Source organism: Lagopus muta, chromosome 8 (genome assembly GCF_023343835.1).
Source record: "Lagopus muta isolate bLagMut1 chromosome 8, bLagMut1 primary, whole genome shotgun sequence".
Taxonomy (NCBI): domain Eukaryota; kingdom Metazoa; phylum Chordata; class Aves; order Galliformes; family Phasianidae; genus Lagopus; species Lagopus muta.
Genome location: NC_064440.1, coordinates 23,281,439 through 23,301,311, shown reverse-complemented (window position 1 = coordinate 23,301,311; position 19,873 = coordinate 23,281,439). Strand labels below are relative to the sequence as shown.

At 36.3% G+C, this 19,873-nt stretch overlaps 1 protein-coding gene across 9 annotated transcripts in view; it reads right to left on the bottom strand.

The window, feature by feature from the left end:
* Nucleotides 1-19,873, bottom strand: part of NBEAL1 (neurobeachin like 1) — a 76,357-nt gene that overhangs the window by 40,036 nt on the left and 16,448 nt on the right. For 7 of the 9 annotated variants that reach the window (XM_048952827.1, XM_048952833.1, XM_048952828.1 and 4 more), the window contains 10 exons: nt 18,850-18,941; nt 13,792-13,953; nt 12,405-12,486; nt 12,098-12,225; nt 10,157-10,239; nt 8,289-8,374; nt 6,791-7,097; nt 5,752-5,858; nt 2,809-2,895; nt 1,313-1,396 (listed from right to left, as the gene is read on the bottom strand). In XM_048952827.1, the coding sequence (XP_048808784.1) occupies nt 1,313-1,396; nt 2,809-2,895; nt 5,752-5,858; nt 6,791-7,097; nt 8,289-8,374; nt 10,157-10,239; nt 12,098-12,225; nt 12,405-12,486; nt 13,792-13,953; nt 18,850-18,941 (1,218 nt within the window). The remainder of the gene's footprint in view (nt 1-1,312; nt 1,397-2,808; nt 2,896-5,751; nt 5,859-6,790; nt 7,098-8,288; nt 8,375-10,156; nt 10,240-12,097; nt 12,226-12,404; nt 12,487-13,791; nt 13,954-18,849; nt 18,942-19,873) is intronic. The other 2 variants (XM_048952834.1, XM_048952835.1) reach the window with 1 other exon arrangement.

The window sequence follows — 19,873 nt, the reverse complement described above, 5'->3', positions numbered from 1 at the left end:
CATACTATGAAAGGATTTCTATCTCTAGCATGCTGTAAATAAGAAAGAACTCACTGCAGCATGCAGATAAACAAATGTAAGACCAAAGAAGTAATTTCAAAAAGTATTTCTTTGGTATACTCAAATGTTAAATCTATCACAAGTTATTGATAACTTTATTTTTAATGCAAACTGAAGCTTGAAATGAAGTTATTATTTTGAGAATTAAGTATCTAGATACTGACTTTTGAAAGATTTTCTAGACCAGCTTGATTAGAAATCAGTCATTTTAAATAATTCAAAAAATTAGATAAGTGTTCCGGTAACGATTTTCTGAAAATTGATTGATTTTACACGAAGAAAAGTGACACGAACCACAAAGTCTAGAACATACTACATAGCATCTGTTTACTGTTTGGTTAGTGAATATCCAACGCATCACAAAACAAATACTATCCTCCCAGCGGTACTCTGCACTGAAATTAGAACAGATGGATGAATCTGCCAGTAGAAGTGAAAATTACTTAAGTAAACAGGGGAAAAAATTACACACTGTAGTGGAAGTATAGCTGAAAGTTTTACTGGCACTTTGCGGATTACAGTCAATCCTCCATTCTGTCACACAACATTTCCCCAGGCTTCCAAGTGTCAGTGGAGATGCAATTACTCTGATACATGCTCTGGAGGAGCCTGATTTACTACTTTGTCATTTGTAACTGAGAATGTACTACAAGCAGCAACTGAATCAAGCTACTTCCACCTCTGTGACCTACAGTGTGCCAGGAGTCATTCAAACATGGGATTAATCTAATGAACTCAGCAATCTAAAAATAAATCTACTACTCTTCCATGGCTTTATATTTCAGTCAGATTCACAAACTAGCCATTGCTTGTTAATTTATCAAGCCACAGGAATAATCACAAAGGAAAGGCAGGGAAAAGGCAAGATTGCCATTTAGACAGCAATATGATCCTGGATTACAGACATAATAAAAAATTAACTCCTTCCTGAAGCTATATTTTGAAAAATTTGTTAATTCTACTCCAAATATTCATGGTAAGTAATTATGTAATCTTCCTAAAAAGGTTCCAGTTACCATTTGCACTCCAGTTTTCCAGTTCTCATACAAAGATGTCTATTTGTTTCTAATGCCTGAAACAGAGGATTCTCAGTCCATTGCTCCTATCTGACAGGAATTAGTGATCACAAGCTGCTCAACTTAATTACTAAAATTCCAAGGATTTTGAAAAAAAAAAAAAAAAAAAAAAAAAGAAGAAAAGCTAGACAAAATTAAGAGGCCTATCACAAGAAGATAGCTGCATGCATAGTTACCTTAGCAGCTGGAGACTTGTGCATTACTGCTGTGAGAGCCTGAATGGTCGATACTGCCAAGCAGTCTAGACGCCCCTGAAATACCTGAAAGCAGCAAGTACAGTGGTTACATACAAATGCATAAATGCAATTCTGCTCCAAAACTGTACTGTGCCCTCCTGCCAGGATGAAAATGGAGTTTACTAGCATGCTTCAAAAATCATCTCCACCAATAATGATTTCAAAGTACCCCATAGCCTACAAGAAAGATTACATTAACAATAGACAACACTTCAAGAGGAGAGAAGCCTTCACAAAACTCATTTCACTTCAAATGCTCTGATGGACAAACACGTTTTCCTCATGCGGCTAATGGACAACCTCAAGAGGGAGGAAGGAAAACAAATTAAGATATCTCTTGTATTGTGTGCGTGTGTGCTGCTAAACAATCAGGCATCTGCAGTACATATAGAGTATTTTCTTTTCCATAAGTCCCTACACAATGCAACACACTAATTGTAAGAGATTACTCACACTAGCACAGTAAAGTGGCTTTCTCACCTGTATTCTTATCTCAATCATCAACTTTCCAATTTCATATTAACTTTTGGGTTGTTTTTTTTTTTCCCTCCGTTAATTTCTGTTTATAGTAATATTTCTGTCATGGTCTTAAGGACAAAAACAAGCAGTATTTCAGGTCCATCAGTAAACCTAATGAGCAAGACTGTACAAACAGTTCCACCACCCCTGAAATAATATTCTAAATATCAGACATTTTGAAAATGAAATGTCAAGAATCAGAAGACTGTTAGACGTGAAGAAATGTTTACATGCAGTTAATGTTGCACTGAGTTTCTAAAAAAGCCAAAGCCATTTGTTAGAATCACAATTTGTAGACTACCATACCTTGTACTTAGCACCTTTACATTTTCAATCAGAACAAATCATTCTACCACAAAATCAATACAACTTGCATGTGATACTTTCCACAACATTACGTCAAAATTAAAGCAACAGGCTATTCCTACCTCCCTGATTCAGCCTGTCCATTGATTTGTGAACATCTGCTCTTGATGACAAGCAAAGAATCAGGACATCAAATACAACCATTGAGATTCACAAACAAGGCCCCAGAATCCAAAACACCACAGTGCTGAGACAAAGAAGCAAAAAAAAAAAAAAAAAAAGGAAAGGAAGGGAAAAAAAAAATCACCACCAGGTTAATAGAATTATTTGGATTCCATTCATGTACTTCACCTTTTCCTTAAAAGATGCAAAACTGAGGCTCAATCTACTGAAATATTTGCAACTTGAAGTAGATTAATAAAAGCAAAGTTGAATTCAGTCTGTTAATTGGGAAATAACTTTCCACAGATGGAAAATACTAATGTCTGCAGAAACAAGATCATCTTGCCACAGAAGACTTAAAAAGGATCATTAAGGTGAAGCACAGGAATCAGTTTTCCTGTCATTGTGTTTTGACCTCAATTGAAGCAAAGTACAGATTAGGTAGATACCTGGTCCTCATTCATTTCTGTCAGTAATTTGTTGGCAAGGTCTTTTTCACTCTTGTCTGCCACTTTATTGTTAGCATTTAAAAACAGCTGTTAGAAACAGAGACAAGAATAATGGAAATAATTGCATTACATAATTATCCTCCCATCATACCTGTGGAGGCTGCCTCAGGATTTGTGTCTGACATACAAGAAACGAGTTCTCACATTGGTGAGACACATTCCCCCGCTAACATTAGTTGTCTGTTAATTCTTAGAATATTGAAGATTACAGTTTTGCTAAGCAGTAATTGCATTTTTTGTCCACAATTAGATGAAAACATGTCACTACTGAGACAAGAAAACAGACCTACATGGATGTTATACTGCTTACCAGCTTAGCAACAATAAGTTTATTTACCATGTGCAATACAACAAAAATTCACTTTAAAGAAATAAAAACAACAGTGGACCACTAGCAAAGAAATGGATACAGATGCCTCAAGGCTGTCCATTTCTGTCTTATCCTATGTAACGGCTGAAGATATGTAGTCAAAATATTTAAATCAAGCAGCAACAGCAATAGAATATCTTGATTACATAAGCCTTCAGAACAGAAGAAAAGCAAAACTACGTCTGGTAACACTCTAAGAATCTGTCAGGCTGTAAATAAAACATATGCCTGCATTTTCAGCTAAGAAACTTATCCCTAGTCTGCACCTGAATTTGCAACATTGAAGTTGACTCCAGTACCTTCATAATCCACTGCACTCACTTTGTGAGTGTAGGTCAGCCACAATCTAATCACGACTACAGCTTTTCTTCTGTTTATATACTCCAAAGTGCTGTTAAAAATCCCCATCAAAAATGTTTTAAAGGTACCTAAGAAGCACAAAACCAAACAAAAAACCCCAACACTTTCTGTCAGTGGGTAAGAATGAAACATTAACCATTTCTTCTTCATGCATTTTCTCCTAGTACCTTACTTAAGTATTCCTTCTGAAGATGAGTAAACACTATGAAATCAACTTTCACAAGATAGGACAAAGAAAATACTCAAAATATTGTTTAGACTTACACAAGTGTAAGCCTACACAGAAACACAAGTCAGCCTGAAGTACATCACAGTAAAGAGTACACATCACAGAATTATGACAACATCTCAGAGGCTTATAGCATTAGCAAGTGAAAATAAGAACAGAAGCAAAGGCAGACATAGAAAAAACAAATTTTTCAGATTTGTTAATTCAGCCCTATCAACGCAAGTGAAAATTCTTCTATTTAAAGCCGTTCAGACAATAACCATGTGCTTTTAGCCAGACACATTGCTAGAGATGATTGCACTTTGCTCAAAGTCTGATCCCTAGATGCTTAACAGTATGTACAAGCAGCTACTTGAAAACTTAGGACAGACTGAGCCCCTTTTGGTATCTCTAAAGTTTAGTCCCTTACTTGAATATCACAAGGCAAAAGGCAACATTTAGATCAACAGAACTTAACTGAACAGTTTCAAAAAGCTCTTGTGCAGATCTATAATCCTAGAGCATAGTTAAGTGAAGACAATTTTGTCCATAAGGCTTAAAACCAACAGTTGCCAAAAAAACTACATTTTAGAAGATTGCTGGACAGCAGATGATTTTAAAGGTGACTAGAACTATGGGTTTGAATATCTCAAGATACCTATAGCAAAAATTGTGGTAGGGATTTTCTTTAACCCCTCTTTTCCATGAAAATTTCTCTCTCCAAATTTGCTGAAGATCTGAGAAATTCCGACTTTCACATTGTCTGTACTCTCCTTTTCACCTGATACAGAGCTGCAGAAATGTGCTTCATGTAGCCCTGCCAGTGAATCCAGCAGCAAAAATTTCATAGGTAAGAAAAAAATATATGACCAGAAACAGGATCATCTTCCTACATTAACAAGAATAAATCCTACTTCCACTGCTAAATTCATCTTTGCTATTTCAAAAAACAAGTATAAAGATGCACTGAAAAATATAACTTCATCCCCCCTCCCTCCTTTATCATTCTTGGGGCTATTTCCACTACAAAGGTTAAAAAAAAATGCCATGTAGCAATCTGGAAGTACTGAGACTCAATTGATCACAGTAGTATGCAAGGCTATCAGAGGGAAAAACGTTCCAACAGTACATTTTATGACAGACAAGAAGGCAGACTAAAAATGAAGAGAACAAGCAGCAAAAAAAAAAAATAAATAAATAAAAATAAAAAAATCAAAGCAGGCAAAACCTAATAGAGTAGATGTTCCTGCTTTCCAAAGTTCTAATTCCCACTTGCTCAAATGAGAACAGGAACAAAGATTCTACAGTAAGTAAATATCATAATGCTTAATAACCAAAGAAGAAATTAGGAGCTAAGTTTCTTACAGGGTACGAGGTCAGTACAGAAATAGGCGCAGATGTCCAAGCAGAATAATGGAAAAGTGAAATAAAGCATTTTCAGGAGAAGACTGGAGATAAACAGAAACAACCCACTGACATTACTCAAAGCATTTCAAGGAAACTGGCATTCTGCCACTAATTATAACAACTAAATCCCAATCAAAGGACATTTTTCATATATTGCTGCAATGAAATCCCAATCCCAAATACATATATTCAAAATATGTATATTTTGCAATCCCAAATAAAAATTGATAATTGATAAATCAAATTGTATTCCGTAGATTACAATATCTAGTATTAGAAGAGCTCAAAATAGCAATGCCACTAACATATCAGAAAAATAGAATGAAAATATTCCAGAGTTGCATTGTATTTGCATTGTATCCGTGCTCTTTTGCAGAGGTTGAGAAAAATGTACGAAGGAATCAGTGAAAGACATTGGCTAGCAAATTATGAAGTTCTATCGGGGATTGAGACAAAAAAAGATTTGTCTAAATGCTAGATCCTATGGGAAAAGAGAACAAAAATTTTGTTATAGAAGTGAAGATAAAATAAAATTTACCTTGCAGTTCTGCAACAGTCGAATGAGATGCTCAAAGCAGTTACTGTTGAGGAAAATTGCCTGCAGAACAGGCCTGTCTGTGCAGTCTAACATGGCTGTGATTGTATCTACAAAATTAAAATGGAACTGACATTAAAACCAAAGCACTTGCCAAATCCATTAAGCTCTTTTTCCCATATTACACCTGTAAGAGGATTAGAAAAGGTATATAATAAACATGGGAATCAAAAATACATATTTTAAAATAAACTATACATCATGAGAATTCTGACGTGTTTGACACAGAGTACTAAGCCCAATACTCAACAGTTTGACACTGAAAACTGTCAGGTAACCTACTATACATAGCTATTCTACTATACTACACAATACCTTTGATAGCTTTCAGATCCTGCTTGAAGTCTCTGTCATTGAGTACCTAACCTCCATGCCCTCTATTAGAAGCACACAAACACTAGTTGCTTCAAAAATTTTCTCTGCATTATACAGATGCCTTTTACTGTAAGTGATCACCACCTCAAAGCTACTCGTGTTTCCTTTGAAGTCCAGGGTAAGAAAATACTTGCATTTATATCTGCCATTCCAATCAAAGTAAAAAAAACATTCACAAATCCTAAATGTTTATCTAACAACTCAGCACCAACACTTTAAGGACCAACATCTTTGCCAACGTTTGCAGTAATTCCATCTGAAAAGCTAACTACCACAAAACAGCCATCACAAGGATATTTTATTAGAAATCCTCCTCACTCTGCAGTTAAGGTGCTGTCATTGTTGCCTAGCAATTTTCTTTTTTTTTTTTTTTTTTTTTTAATAGAGACTGGTAGTCCATGAACCTTGATACTCTGGTTAACTATGAATATGAAATAGAATATATTTAAAGAAGTGTCAATGAGAAAAAACATTTGAAGTTTTTCCATTATATAAATAAGTAAACATTTGTACAACTTTCAGTTATATTAATACAACAATTCAATCATTATTTGTTTCGAAGCTATTATCCACAGACATTTAAAGAACTGCACAATTGAGTACTTACTCAACATTTGGATCTGTAGTGCTATGAACCTGCTCTCCCACTGCCTACATCGCCTTGGTTTAGGTAAAGCTGAATGGTCTGAATTAAGCAACTTGAAATAGTTCTCCAGTATTGTACTGGTCTCCACCTGACGCTGGTCAGAACTGCTGTTAAGGAGAATGTGGACAACTTCTGTCAGGCACTTCAGAGTAAGCTCTGCCTTTCTGCTCACTTCCTCAGGGCTCCCATCATCCCAGTTATCACAGTCTGCTAAAATACGCATCAAGACTTCCATGGTAGCAGGAGATACTGCTTGCAGAGCATTCCTCTGAAACACATGGACAAAAAGAATTAAGGGGAATAAAAACGTAACTCAGACAGAATTGCTGATTTGAAGATACCTGAATCCTGCAACATTCACTATTGCTTCCATTTTAATTTATATACTGTACTTGTTAAACATACTACTTGGATTATTGGCTATAGATGAAATGCAGCCTACCTTGTGCACTTAATTAGGCTTTCTTTTTCAAGCAATATTTATAGGGTAAAGGAAAGCTCATTTAAATTGACATTACAATATTCTTATCAAGTACCATTGAGATAACATATTAATTCTAAATAAACCTTAATTCAAAGTTTCATTTTAGGTCCCCACTTTCATAGACTCAATACTTTAAAACAAATATTTATCTGGGTCCTGAATGCCTACCCCTCAACTTGCTTCCTGGAATCTGACTGGATAGGCCTCAGGGTCACTCTACATCTGGAGCAGGAGCACAGCCTCATAAAGCACAGCAAGAAGTCTTGTCAGGATCTCCCCACCTTGTCTAGGGATCTTGCATTCAAGCCATGGCTCCCAACATTTTACCTGCCTCAACAGTGTAGTTTAACAGCCATGCCCCTGCCAGGCCATGTACCCCCTTGTTTCTGACTCACTGTTCAACTTCGTGACTTCAGACCTGCTTCGTCACTATGGATAGGTCTGGGACCAGAGGTAACATTTACTAAGCAGAACATTACAGAAGTCAGCCCATGAGAGCATACACTGGCTTTGTTGATGATTAACTTTTTTTTTTTTTTCAGATATTCTCTTTTCTTCATGTTATTTTAAAGGTCTTATGGACCTTCCAAACTTCGAAGCCCTTGTATTCCCTTCTGAAACACACTGGGAAGCTGGATGTCATGGAATTATATGAAATCTAAAAAATTATATAAAAAAAAAACTTTGCAGGTGGAAGCAGTCTAGTTACTCACTTTTCTATGTATGTGAAGACATTATACTTAGTTCATAAGAATGTGTAGTTATTGTAAAAAGCAGCCTTCTGTTGCTTTCTGAAAACAGAACCTAGCTTGTAGTATTTAGATACTACTGCACAGAACAGCTCTAAACTTCACAAGATAAATGACTAATACATAGTAAATAAATTCTCCTTGATTATGGGATATTTATAAGCTTTGAGTAATGAAGATCATGTTGGAAACTGCAGCAGCTGGGAAGAGTTTAAAACATTCTTACCTGACCACCAACCACAATAGCTCCAAAGAGATGTAACAGGCAACATTTCAGGCTTTCCTTGAGATGTTCACTTTCTTGGAAACATTCTGATTGGAGTAAATAAAAAGTAGTAGGATTCCTTATTTTATAATATAAATTATACAAGCCTTTTCTCTCAAACAAAAATAAAAAAGCAGGTAAATAAAACAAGCATCCTTGCTGCTTGCTATCATGCAAGCTTAATACAAAATTTCAACTCTAAAATCTCCACTTTCTTTTATGTAAGTCACATACACTAACACATCCATTGCAGAGTTATCAAAGAAACATGACAACCCTGCATTTATCAGGAAGACTGACAGACCCAAAGAGGTACAGCAAATGTACTGTGGAATAAATGGGATTAATTTTCATTAGACTGTTCAGAACATGCTAACACAAGCAGTTAGCAGGTATGAGAAATGTTAGAAGACTTTTGACACAGAGACAAATGCCATACACAGTGCAGGTGCCTTAGAAAAGCAGAACTTGCTCCCTACGAACCAAACTTCCCAAGGAAGCCTGTAGTGGCCTGTCATCTTTCTAGCAATAAAAAAAATATCTTCAAAGATATCTCATAGAATATCTGATATATGGAACTCTTAGGAATACAGCCTAGATATTGTTGCTATAGCAATATCACTAGAATCAAAGCAGCTGCAACTGAAACCTCAAAAGGAGTATTTTCTTTTTAATTAGCCACTGTAATTCCATTCAAATATAAGATAAAACTGCTAGAGACTGAGATTTTAAACATTAGAAATTGAAAATGGAAAAATTCTGTATTTGTTAAAATAATAGTGTTACCTTTCGGACAATTACCAGTTATTGGCAAGTTGTATTTCCGAATGCATACTGAAGCTCGTTTCAAAAGAAAACTGCACCACTATTTTTAAAACCTGGTGTACAAATTAAACAAAGCCTGCCATTTCCCTGACTTAGAGCCTCTGAATCTTTTGTGGAACTTAAGACAAATTCAATAGAGTAGTACCTGGCTGACTGTGGAAAAATTATGAGGCAGAGTAGACAAAAAGTCTTTAGTACTCCTGTGGAAAGTACGCCCTTAGCACATGCTCAGCAATTTCTTGTTTTGCCAGACGGCCAATCAGCAGATGAGTACCTGCCAGCTAATTAGCACAATCGTAGGATTGTCTCACTACAAAACAAGGGATTTAGGAGAAAACAGTACAGTGAACTAAATAGAGAGGAGAGATCCTGAAGATGACAATGCTAAAGAGCAGACTTTAGAGTCAGCTTCCAGTTCTCTAGCACAAAGACAAAGGCATTTGACATTTTACTGACCTCTTTGCCAATAGTTAATGCTAAGAACACAAATTCCCAAGTAGCAGTTAAGACACAGTTTAACCAAAGACAAAAGAGTAGTTCCCTAAACTGCAGTCTAAGTTGACTTTGCTATTTGGATGGCAGCAAGTTTCCTTGTTTGTGGCTACTAAACCATATGAGGAGACAAAAACGGATGCATACTTTCCTCATGATTTTTTCATGCAAGTTATCACTACAGTTGCTGCTACAATGATCTCACATGCAATCCAGATGTGTGTATCAACAAAAATGAAGTTGAAAATTCACAGATTCAATCTTCTTAAATTACAGTAAACACAAAGAAAATCTGGGAGAAAAAGAACCAGGCTTTCAAAGACAAGTAAGGCTGGCAAGATGGTGACACAGAGCAGAAAGCAAGCAAACAAATCAACTCAACACATGCAGCCTCAGAAAACAGTAAGATGCTTTTACATTTATTACACATTCTTTGGGGAATGGAATTTAGAAGTGCCAACTTCACTCCTCCAAAGATGACCATTTTTAAACGTGCTGTTGATAATACTTACGATAAAAGAAAGGGACAAACTCAACAGTGAGGGAAGCCGGTTTATACTTCTGTCTGCTCTTTTCAACTGTACTAAGGATACGTCTGAAATTACATTAGAAAAGATATGACACCTTTGTTTCTGACTTACTACTTCATGATTTCATAACAGAGAACCCTGCCAAAAAATATAAGTTTTGCCTACAAGCTTAAAAAAAAAAAAAGTATTTCACCTTAAAAAACGAATGACAGATGATAATGACTTTTCTGTTCCACTCTTAGAAATGCCTTAACAGTTTAGAACATGGTTTGGTCAAAATAAAATAAAATAAAATGAACCAAAACACCAGCAACTACCTGGTATTTAGTCCTTCCCCATTGCAAGTAAATAATCTACTAAAGTTCTTAACCATGCAATTTGAAATGGCTCAAAACACTATTATGAGTTCATTATGGGAGATAGAGGGAACAAATCAAAGGGAAGTAATTCTGCTGATAGAGTTACAGACTTCTTCTCAAAGACATAACATTTACACTGTGACCTTCAAAAATTTTTTTAACCAATTCAACCACATTTACCTGCCTCTTTTCCTCTGGCTTCTTTGCTATACCAGCTTAGAAAAATAGGGAAGTTTTTGAAAGAAAGCAATGGAAAAAACTTTGTGTCAGTCAGTTACAACCAAACACCTCCTGGTGCATCCACTTTTTTTTTCCTCCAACCTTTAGACTATCAGAAAATATCTTTAAGGTTTTTAAAAATATTTAAATCATATCCAGTTTCAGAAAATATAGCAGCCTCCTAAATAGAATTATACTGATTCATTAACAAATTCTGTACCTCCACTGATTGCAGATTCTCTGTTTTCGAGCATTTATGTTGTACCTATGGTGCAATGTGATGAGCTGGCATTATGAATGCTACATCTAAAAACAGCTTAGCAGTACTTTGTGAGACCATATACAATAACCGGTTCAACCTGTACTGTGTTCTAGAACAGGGGAATTACACTGCACAGAAATACTGAAAGTTGTGATTCTTACATGTTCCTTAAAACTTCGTGTACAGCAAGTTAAGCTGTTATGGGAACAAGAGTTAGTACTATCAATGACAGTTCCATAAAACCTGCAATCCATGCAGTGCTGTAGTGTATTACAGGTTGCCAGCTACGAAGAAGCCCCAGCAAACAAGGTACCACCACAACAGATTTCCACTCTGTATGTATGGAGTCAGAAGAGTGACTGGATGCACAAATGCAGCACAGTTGTACAGGATGTAAGCTGTACTGTAAGTTTTACAAGACTAGTTATCTGCATGCACAGATCCAATATTTGGTGCAAGTATTTGGTGCACATCAAAACAGTCCTGATGAAAGTAAAAAACTTAAAGAGCAGCTCTGAATGAGAGTGGCAAGGAGCAAACAGCCCTTGTACACACAGCAGAAAAACTTGTTAACTATACTGTACATTTAACATTACTGCAGTGAATTTGGGGCTAATAAGGGAGAATTGTACATGAAAAATTTCATAGGGATCTTTAAGGTCTCTGAAGAGTCAGTTATAACTAAGTGCATCACTAGCAGCCTCAAAGACTTTGTGCCTAGAATGACAGAAATTAAGTGTGTCAAAAAGCCAGTTTCCTAGCACATACTAGTACTGACAACTCCAGTTGCACTGGGTTTCAGTGTTGAGTATCCATTTCCTGAGTTCTTTTTCCTACCAAAACTAGCGTATTTCATTAACTCTTTAGAATAGAGAATCTTTGAAAAACAACTAGCATACTGTATCAAACCCACTGCCTATGACAACCAACTCTAACACCTGTAAAATGTATCGGGAGCATATCCATGTAATTACATTTTATTTTACTTTGATATCAGTAGTTTTTGTCAGCAACCTTACATATCATTTATCTACAGGTATCAAAACTCACATAGCTTGTGATCCTGTCCTGGTCCACACTTACCCTGCAATTCTCTGCCTCCAGTTGCGATATGGATCATAGAGACTTTCACAAAAAGCCAGTGCATGTCTCACAAATTCTTCTATTGGTGTCTGATCTGCCATTTCTTTCTCTTTTGTTTTGCTTTTTAACTGGGGAAAAAAAAAATCCAGAAGTAACAACAGTGATCAAAAGACATCTAGAAGTTAAAACTTTGTCTTAATCCCCCTCAATAAGCATTCCCCCACAAACACTTCATTTTGACAGGGATCACAATAAGACCTGGAGGTCCTCTAGGAGGAAAAATAATAGACTAAAGATGAAAACATACCTGTTGAATGTATAACGTAGTCATGGTGATAACATGATTAATGTATGAACACATCCCAATCTCTTCCACATTAGCCAAATTCCTATGAAAATAACAAAAAAAAAACCACACAGTGTACTGAGGCTAGTTCAAACAATGTCAGTTTTAGTATTCAGTCTATAATCACAGAAAAATGTATAAGCGTTTCAGAAACACTCCCCAGAGGACTGGATGTACTCAAATGTTTATTTCTGCCACTGTAACACAGTACACAAGTTTTCTTTTAAAAGGAAGGAGAAGAAAGGCCTGAGTCACCCTGCTGTAGGTCAACTCTATCTGGAATTTGGTGTTTCAGAGATAAAATAGATTCCCAGGACACTCTAAATAGAGAGGTCAGAAATGGCATGTGATAACAGAAGCAATAACTTTAATTTCTCCCACATTACTAGAACAAGGAGACTGATACTGTCGCTGCACACACTTTCCAATACTTTAATAAATATATTACCTAGAGGCAGATATGTACTATAAATTCTCCAAATAAGAAACATCAAAAATTTTAGAACACTAAGCAAATCAACAGTAACAAAATAGCACACACACTATTTCCCACTTTGAGGACATCACAAAGATCAGATACTAATGTGATCACATAAGGAGAACTGTTTAGCAACTGAGTAAGATAATAGTTGGTAATTCATCACACAACTATCACCATCTATTCAGCTTTATTTGATGTTCTGGAATACTTGAACACTGCACTGCAGACTTGTACTGTTGTAAGGATAAGAAGAACAAAAGGACTCAAAAAAAAGCTTGTTAAATACTTCGCCAAAGGAGAATCCCTACCATATACTTTATTCCCTTATTTATTCAGTGCAGTTTATAATAAAAGAATGAAGAAATAAGGAGGAATAGATCCCTAAAAACAGTTTATTTACCTGCTTGGACAGTATAACAAAATTAAGTGCAAATTTCAGAGGCCAGCTGCATTAATAGAGTAAGTCAGATCCTTAAGCTATTTATGGAATTACAAGCATGTTAAGAATGTGAAACAGTTCTTCCTGTATGTTTATCATTCAAGTTCTTTAATATTCAGTGCTTTCTAGAGTGCAACTTCCCTTTAGAAGTATTTCTTATACCACGTACACTATGCCTTGAATTCACATAGATATATCTTGCATAATTGCAAAATTGTGTCTTTTCCATGAAAAATGGAATAGAAAGAGCAAAGATTGTATGGTTTTCTTCATTTTCCTTTACTTGGAAGGCCATGAAAAGTAGCTTTTCTCTGATTCTACTGGAAAGCATCTGTTCACATTGCATAAATGATTAGAATCTAAAGTCTACATTAACGATTTGTTAAACAAAACAACAGCCTTATTGAAGTAGCGAACAGAACAAATACCTGCAAAGGATGATAAAGAACTTCACAAGCAAAAGTGACAAAGCCTGCTGCTGCTCTTCTAATCCATCTGACATTTTCTGGACACACTGCAGCAGCTGGAGCCTCAGGACCTGAAGAATATTGTCAGGAAGCAGTGATATTCCTGGAGGGATGTCATCCACCCTAAAGAGAAGGACCACAGACACACAGCTCATAATCATGCAAATGACACATTATCATCTATTTTTAGTGTGCTTCGGTAGTGTTGCAATATACCTGCTTAAAAAAGGTTACAGAAATGCAGCAACTGATTTCTCACAAGCACTTCCTAGTGAACTACAAGGAAATGCTTGCTGGCAATAAGCCAGCATGAGCTTTCTTTTCCCCAACAACACTAAAGAACTAAAAAAAGCACCAGGAATACATTAACCAGATTCCTAAATACTCTTCCATTGAGATTACCTGCTTGAATTGCCACAGAGAAATGGCATGATTTTCAGTAGTAATCAGGTGGCCTGGGAAACTCCTATGAGGATTGACACAGCAGAACGAAACGTGAAACTAAACACAAGGGAAAGTTTTCAACTTTCCACTGAAGATTAAAATAAATGAGATGCCAATAACTAAGTAGACATTGAAGTCCAGCTGGCAGTAATCCACAGCAAACTTCATGCCTTTCTTACACGAACTACTCAAGCCAGCAGAAAATAAGATTAAATACCAAAAGCAACCAGCTCATAGAGCTTAAAGACTTGAAAACCAGGGTCTGAACGTACAGAAGGGGGAGCTCCCAGCAGCTCATTTGACTCCTGGCATACACATTCTGCATGAATGGCTGGCCCAACCCTAATGGTTTCTGCGTATTGTTAACCCACTACATGATTGGTTTTATCCACCTAGTATCTCACTGTTTTTAGGAGAGGAAAAAAAAGACTTGGGTTGGCATTAAATGCAACAACTCTATCAAGCCTAGATAGGGCTCTGAAGAATATTAGGCACTCCTGCATATTATTTTTGTTAAAATTAGGCATTTGTAGAAATACATCAGTGAAAACCAAATGAAGAAAAAAGTCACAAGAGCACAAGGGATTTGGAAAACCTTGACAGAGATTTCATAGAACCTAGGTTCATATAAAGAGACATTAACCAGAAAACTGAGAGCACCTGCTTTTATCCAACACAGCTGTCAAGAACGCAACATTCATTTCTGAGCAACTTCATCCCCAAAATTCCAGTGGATTCAAACCCTCTGGGACTGCAAGTGTTGTTCACAATAATCTGTGAACTCACTATCTCTGTATTAAGAACATAATTTTTGATAGCTGAGGTTGTATATCAGAAGTAACTTGCCCAAACTGGCCAACAAGTCTCTTTTTCTGTAAGATCATGAAACGCTTTGTAAGAAAGCAAACAGCCTTCCCCCTCCATGCCTCACGTACCAAAGAGTGTTCTACATGTCTATGCTATATACAACTTAAATGCTTTGTGCAAGAAAAACAGAAGAAACGCTCATCTTCTGGTATTACTCAAACCAAGCATACTACAGAGATTAAATAACAACTTCTTCCCACCCCACAGCAAACTGCTACTGTATCACTACAAATTTTGAGAAGTTTAATATGTAGATGTGTAATGCTGTTTTTTCTTAATGAGACTGGTTGCATAAACTTACTACTCAAAAAGGAAAAAAAAAAAAAAATCTCAAGTGACAACTGACACTCTTGTTTGCTTGCTGCAACCATACATCAAAAATGAGATATGTTCACACTTTAGAATCATTGAATCCTTAAGAGCTGTAAGTCATCTCTGAAGGCCATCTACTCCAACTGCCCAGCAGTGAACAGGGACACCACAGTTACATCAGGTTACCCAGGGCCTGATCCAGCTTTGCCTTGCAAGTCTCCAGCAAGGGGGCATGAAGAACAACCTGGCTGATGGGCAAGAAGTTTCAGTGCCTCACCACAGTCACTGTGAAAGATTTTTTCCTTTCATCTAACCTAAGTCTACCTTCTTCGAGCTTGAAACCATTTCTCCTTGTTCTATCACCACAAAGCCTGCTAAGGAGTCTGTACCCTTCTTTCCTGTAGGTTGTTCTTTTGGATTCTTTAATTTCTAATATCCTTGCATTACATTAACATGGCTATGCAGCAACAGAAATCGCTAACCCAGGTGGTTGAAAGGAACTTGAGTTAGTCTTCACATTGTACTCATTCAATTACAGCTCAGATCAGCAGTACTCTCCCCTCTCCTTCACTAAAGCTGTGAGCAAGCACTTTGGAACAAAAGCTGGTGAAAACCAGGCTTCAATTTTCAGCAACCAGTTTCCAGTAACTGTAATCTGCTTTATTCTGGTGATCTCCGCATCCTTTTCTGGGGGTTTAGAGTCCATACACTAACACAGTGTGGCATGTGCAGTACTTGACATACGTTTCCTTTAAGCTTCTCTGCTTAACAGCATACAAACCAAAACCAGAAAATAAATCACAACAGCGCAGATAATATTGCTGCTTCTGAAAGTATTAAGTCAAAGAACAATTTCTTCCATTAGTGATGGGGAAAAAAAGAAAGCCTCCTATGAGCTGGTAAATGTGTAAATACTGCTGAGAGGATTGGGGGTTACTTTTTATTTATTCTAGGTAAAGAATGGACACACATTAGACTTTCGTGCTCACAGCTGTCAGCATAGTTATTTTTTGTGCAGTATCTTCACTTTCTTACAAAAAAAATCACTGTAATGACCATTAATGAACCATTGCACTTAAATATACAGAAAAAATACATACAGAAGATACACAAAAATGTAAGTAAAATGTTTATATGCTTATAAACTCTATTTATTACAAAACCCAAATCATTTCACTGGATACACTCATTGCTTCAAGTTTAGAAACTGCCAAGTTCTGTACTACGTAAAAAGTTTTCTATTTCCAAAACATATTTCAGGACATGTTGTATTTTAATTCAATGAAGAAACACTTATCAATTACATCAGCAAGTGACACTGCCACTTAAGAGTCTTTCTTTCAGAAAAAAAGGCTAATAGTTTCAACTACATTTCTGAAGTATTGTTTTCTTATATGTTAAAAAAGTGCCATGTTTTACATTGACATAACTCCAGAGCTGCCTTCCAAAAGGTTAACTTTGCCCAGCAATCTGAACGAACTTCTTTATCCTTATACAGTTGTTCATCATTTCCTGGCACTTGCTGTTCAGTACATAAGGCCTTTCTAGCACTTAGCTGTCAAGCACTCCAACATTCACATAAGGGAAAAGCAGGCTCACATCAGTCCCCATTCTAGCAATTATGGATGTTCTGAACTACTGTGCACTTGACAGAGGGAGAAAGCAATAAAAAAAGTACACAATTCCTTCTATGATTTCCGCACTACCTCTGTTCACAAAGGAGAGCAACTTGAGATCATTGGCACAGATGTCAATGGGCAAACTTGATTTCTTCCTAGATGTCTGAGTCCAAGGGGTCCCTTTGGCCTCAAGAGAAGAGACACTGGGAAACAGGTGGCTCCACTCTGACCTACATATTCCTCTTTTGCAGGCTCAATAATATCAGCTCCATAGTGTTAATGCTTGCAATTGAAATGGATAAATACCAGAAGGATGCCACTTTTGACATGCCCGATTATCTCTCAAATGCCAACAAGGGCAGAAAATGTTTCTATGTTATTTTGATATATTTTCTCTACATCTGTTACACAAATGAGTCTAAATCTGTGCAGGCCTACTCTTCCAGACCAAGTCACTAATCCTGTCATTAACCTCACAAAAACACTGGATTTTTATGCTCACAAACCCATTATTTAATGCAATGAAGATGCTACCATTGTTCAGCACAGCTAAGCTCCATGTTTGTGCTTAATCTTTTACTATGTTGCTGTAAAAACAGAAACAACAACAACAAAAACTCATGAGCACATAAAACAAGAAAAAACAAGGGGTAACAAACTTTTTCACTGTTTTTGCTTTCCTGAACTGTGCACTGTAGGATGCATTTTGATATCTCACTACAAAGCAAACATCTTCTGAAAGAAGAATTAACTGGCAGACTTTTGTAGATTTTTGACATTGGTAATTGCACTGTAAACTTTGAATTAGCATAATGGCTAAGAATATCTTAATACAAGTAGATGAGGTGCCCTGTTTTCATCCACTGAGATCCAGTTGCAGCATTCTTTGTTTCCTTGTAACAGTGGAGGCTATCACTTACACTTCAAACAGGATCTGATCCAAAGCCCAGTAGAGAATTTCCATTGATTTCAACAGGGCTTGGACAGAAGCATTATGCACAGAGCCATTCTTTCTGGTAGTGGTAGCGGCTATAACTCTGAAACTGGTTCTTGTGACTTCTGAATTCTGTAACACTTGTTTTTTTCTTAAAACCCTTAAATCATACAAGGATGTATTAAAAAAAAGAAAAGATACAGAGTTAAGTTTCTATTCCTCATTTGAAAAGTTAGCCTTAGTGCACAGAAATTTCAACAAATTCTAAATGCTAAATACAGAAATGTGAAATTAGACTTTAATACCCATCTCATGATTATATTTCCATATTTGCAGTCAGCAACGAGTCATTAATACTTCTGTTCCTGAACTTTGAGGTTTATCATTTGTGTGTTTTAATTAAAAACTTTCTAGCTAAAGCACCTAAAACTTAGATCATTTTATCTCTTTTTCCTCTTATAGCAGTCCACAATAACATTACAAAACTTTACCTAGATCTTACCTCTGTTCAGTCACTACTGCTACAGAAACCAAGCACTGATACTAACATTATTTCGCCTGCAACATTTAATGAATATTTATTCCAAAAACTTACAAGAAATGATTATACTTCTACGAGGAAAAACAAGTGAATATTGATTTCATCACTGATATAACGCAAGTACCGGTATTTGCCTAAGTTTCATCATTCCCAACCCATTTTGACCTTCAGAGGAACAGGAGTGCCACTCAATAAAAAAAACTTTCTTTTGTTTAAAAGCAGTATTGGTATTGAAAGAAACTGGGCTCTCATCCAGGTCTGGTTCAGATATCAAAGGTGAACAGGTCTGTAATTCTACATACCTAGTTGGCAGCTTCTCAAAGTCCACATCCAAAAACTGTTCATAGCTAGAAACAAAACTATCCAACCAAAGCTTCAGGTAATCTGGATCTTTCTGGAAAAAAGACAAAAGAGAAAGGAGAAGGGTAAGAGAACATTAAGAAATACAGTGCCTGAGGTCATTAATCAGCAAGTCTGGAGCAGTAACTTGAACAGAAAGCTCTTTCCTTAACACATTTCAGCTGGGAGAAAGGAATGAATAGACTAATTTTTAGAACAGATTTCACAAAGCTCTATTCTTTGAGCTTCTCAGACATATTGTGCTATGTGATAATCTTGTTCTGCATATCTATTCATTAGTTGGGTGTTTCCATTTACTGGTATCAATGCCAATTGAAGTGTTTTAGCCTACAAACATCCCCTCCCACACCAGTTCCAATAACCTTTATTTATCTCAAGTACATAACTTTACAAAATCACTAGCATATTTTTTTATCGATAGCATGGAATTTGATACATATAATTCCTCATGGCCTTATACAGTTACTAAGCACAGGGATCCCCTTCTCATATTAGACCATTTTCCCTGCTCCCAAGACCCCTTCAACTCAAGCAAGTATCAGAAAAACAGAATTCACTATCATTATTATATCTAAACTGCACTCAGATACAGTGACAACCTATATAAAGCTGATGCATCTCTTCCATCTGATTATTTGCTTTTATTATCTTCATTCTATTTTCTCACTCTTTTTCTCTGGATTTTTTCCTCCTTTTTCTTCTTTTCATTCCTAATGTCCTCCTTTTTCATAATCTTCCTTCTTCCCGTTCCTGTTTCTATTTCCCTTTCACAATTTTTCCTTAAGTCATCCTCCCCTTTCTTTTTCTCTTCAACATTTCCCAAGAAAGGACATTGTGGTCTACAAGCCTGAAGCAAACCTATCCTCATGTTTACTATGCATAGAGCTACTTATCTTAGATGTACACCTATTAACAGCAATCAAGATGAAATTGCAACATACAGAATTAAGAAAGCTGTTCAGATAA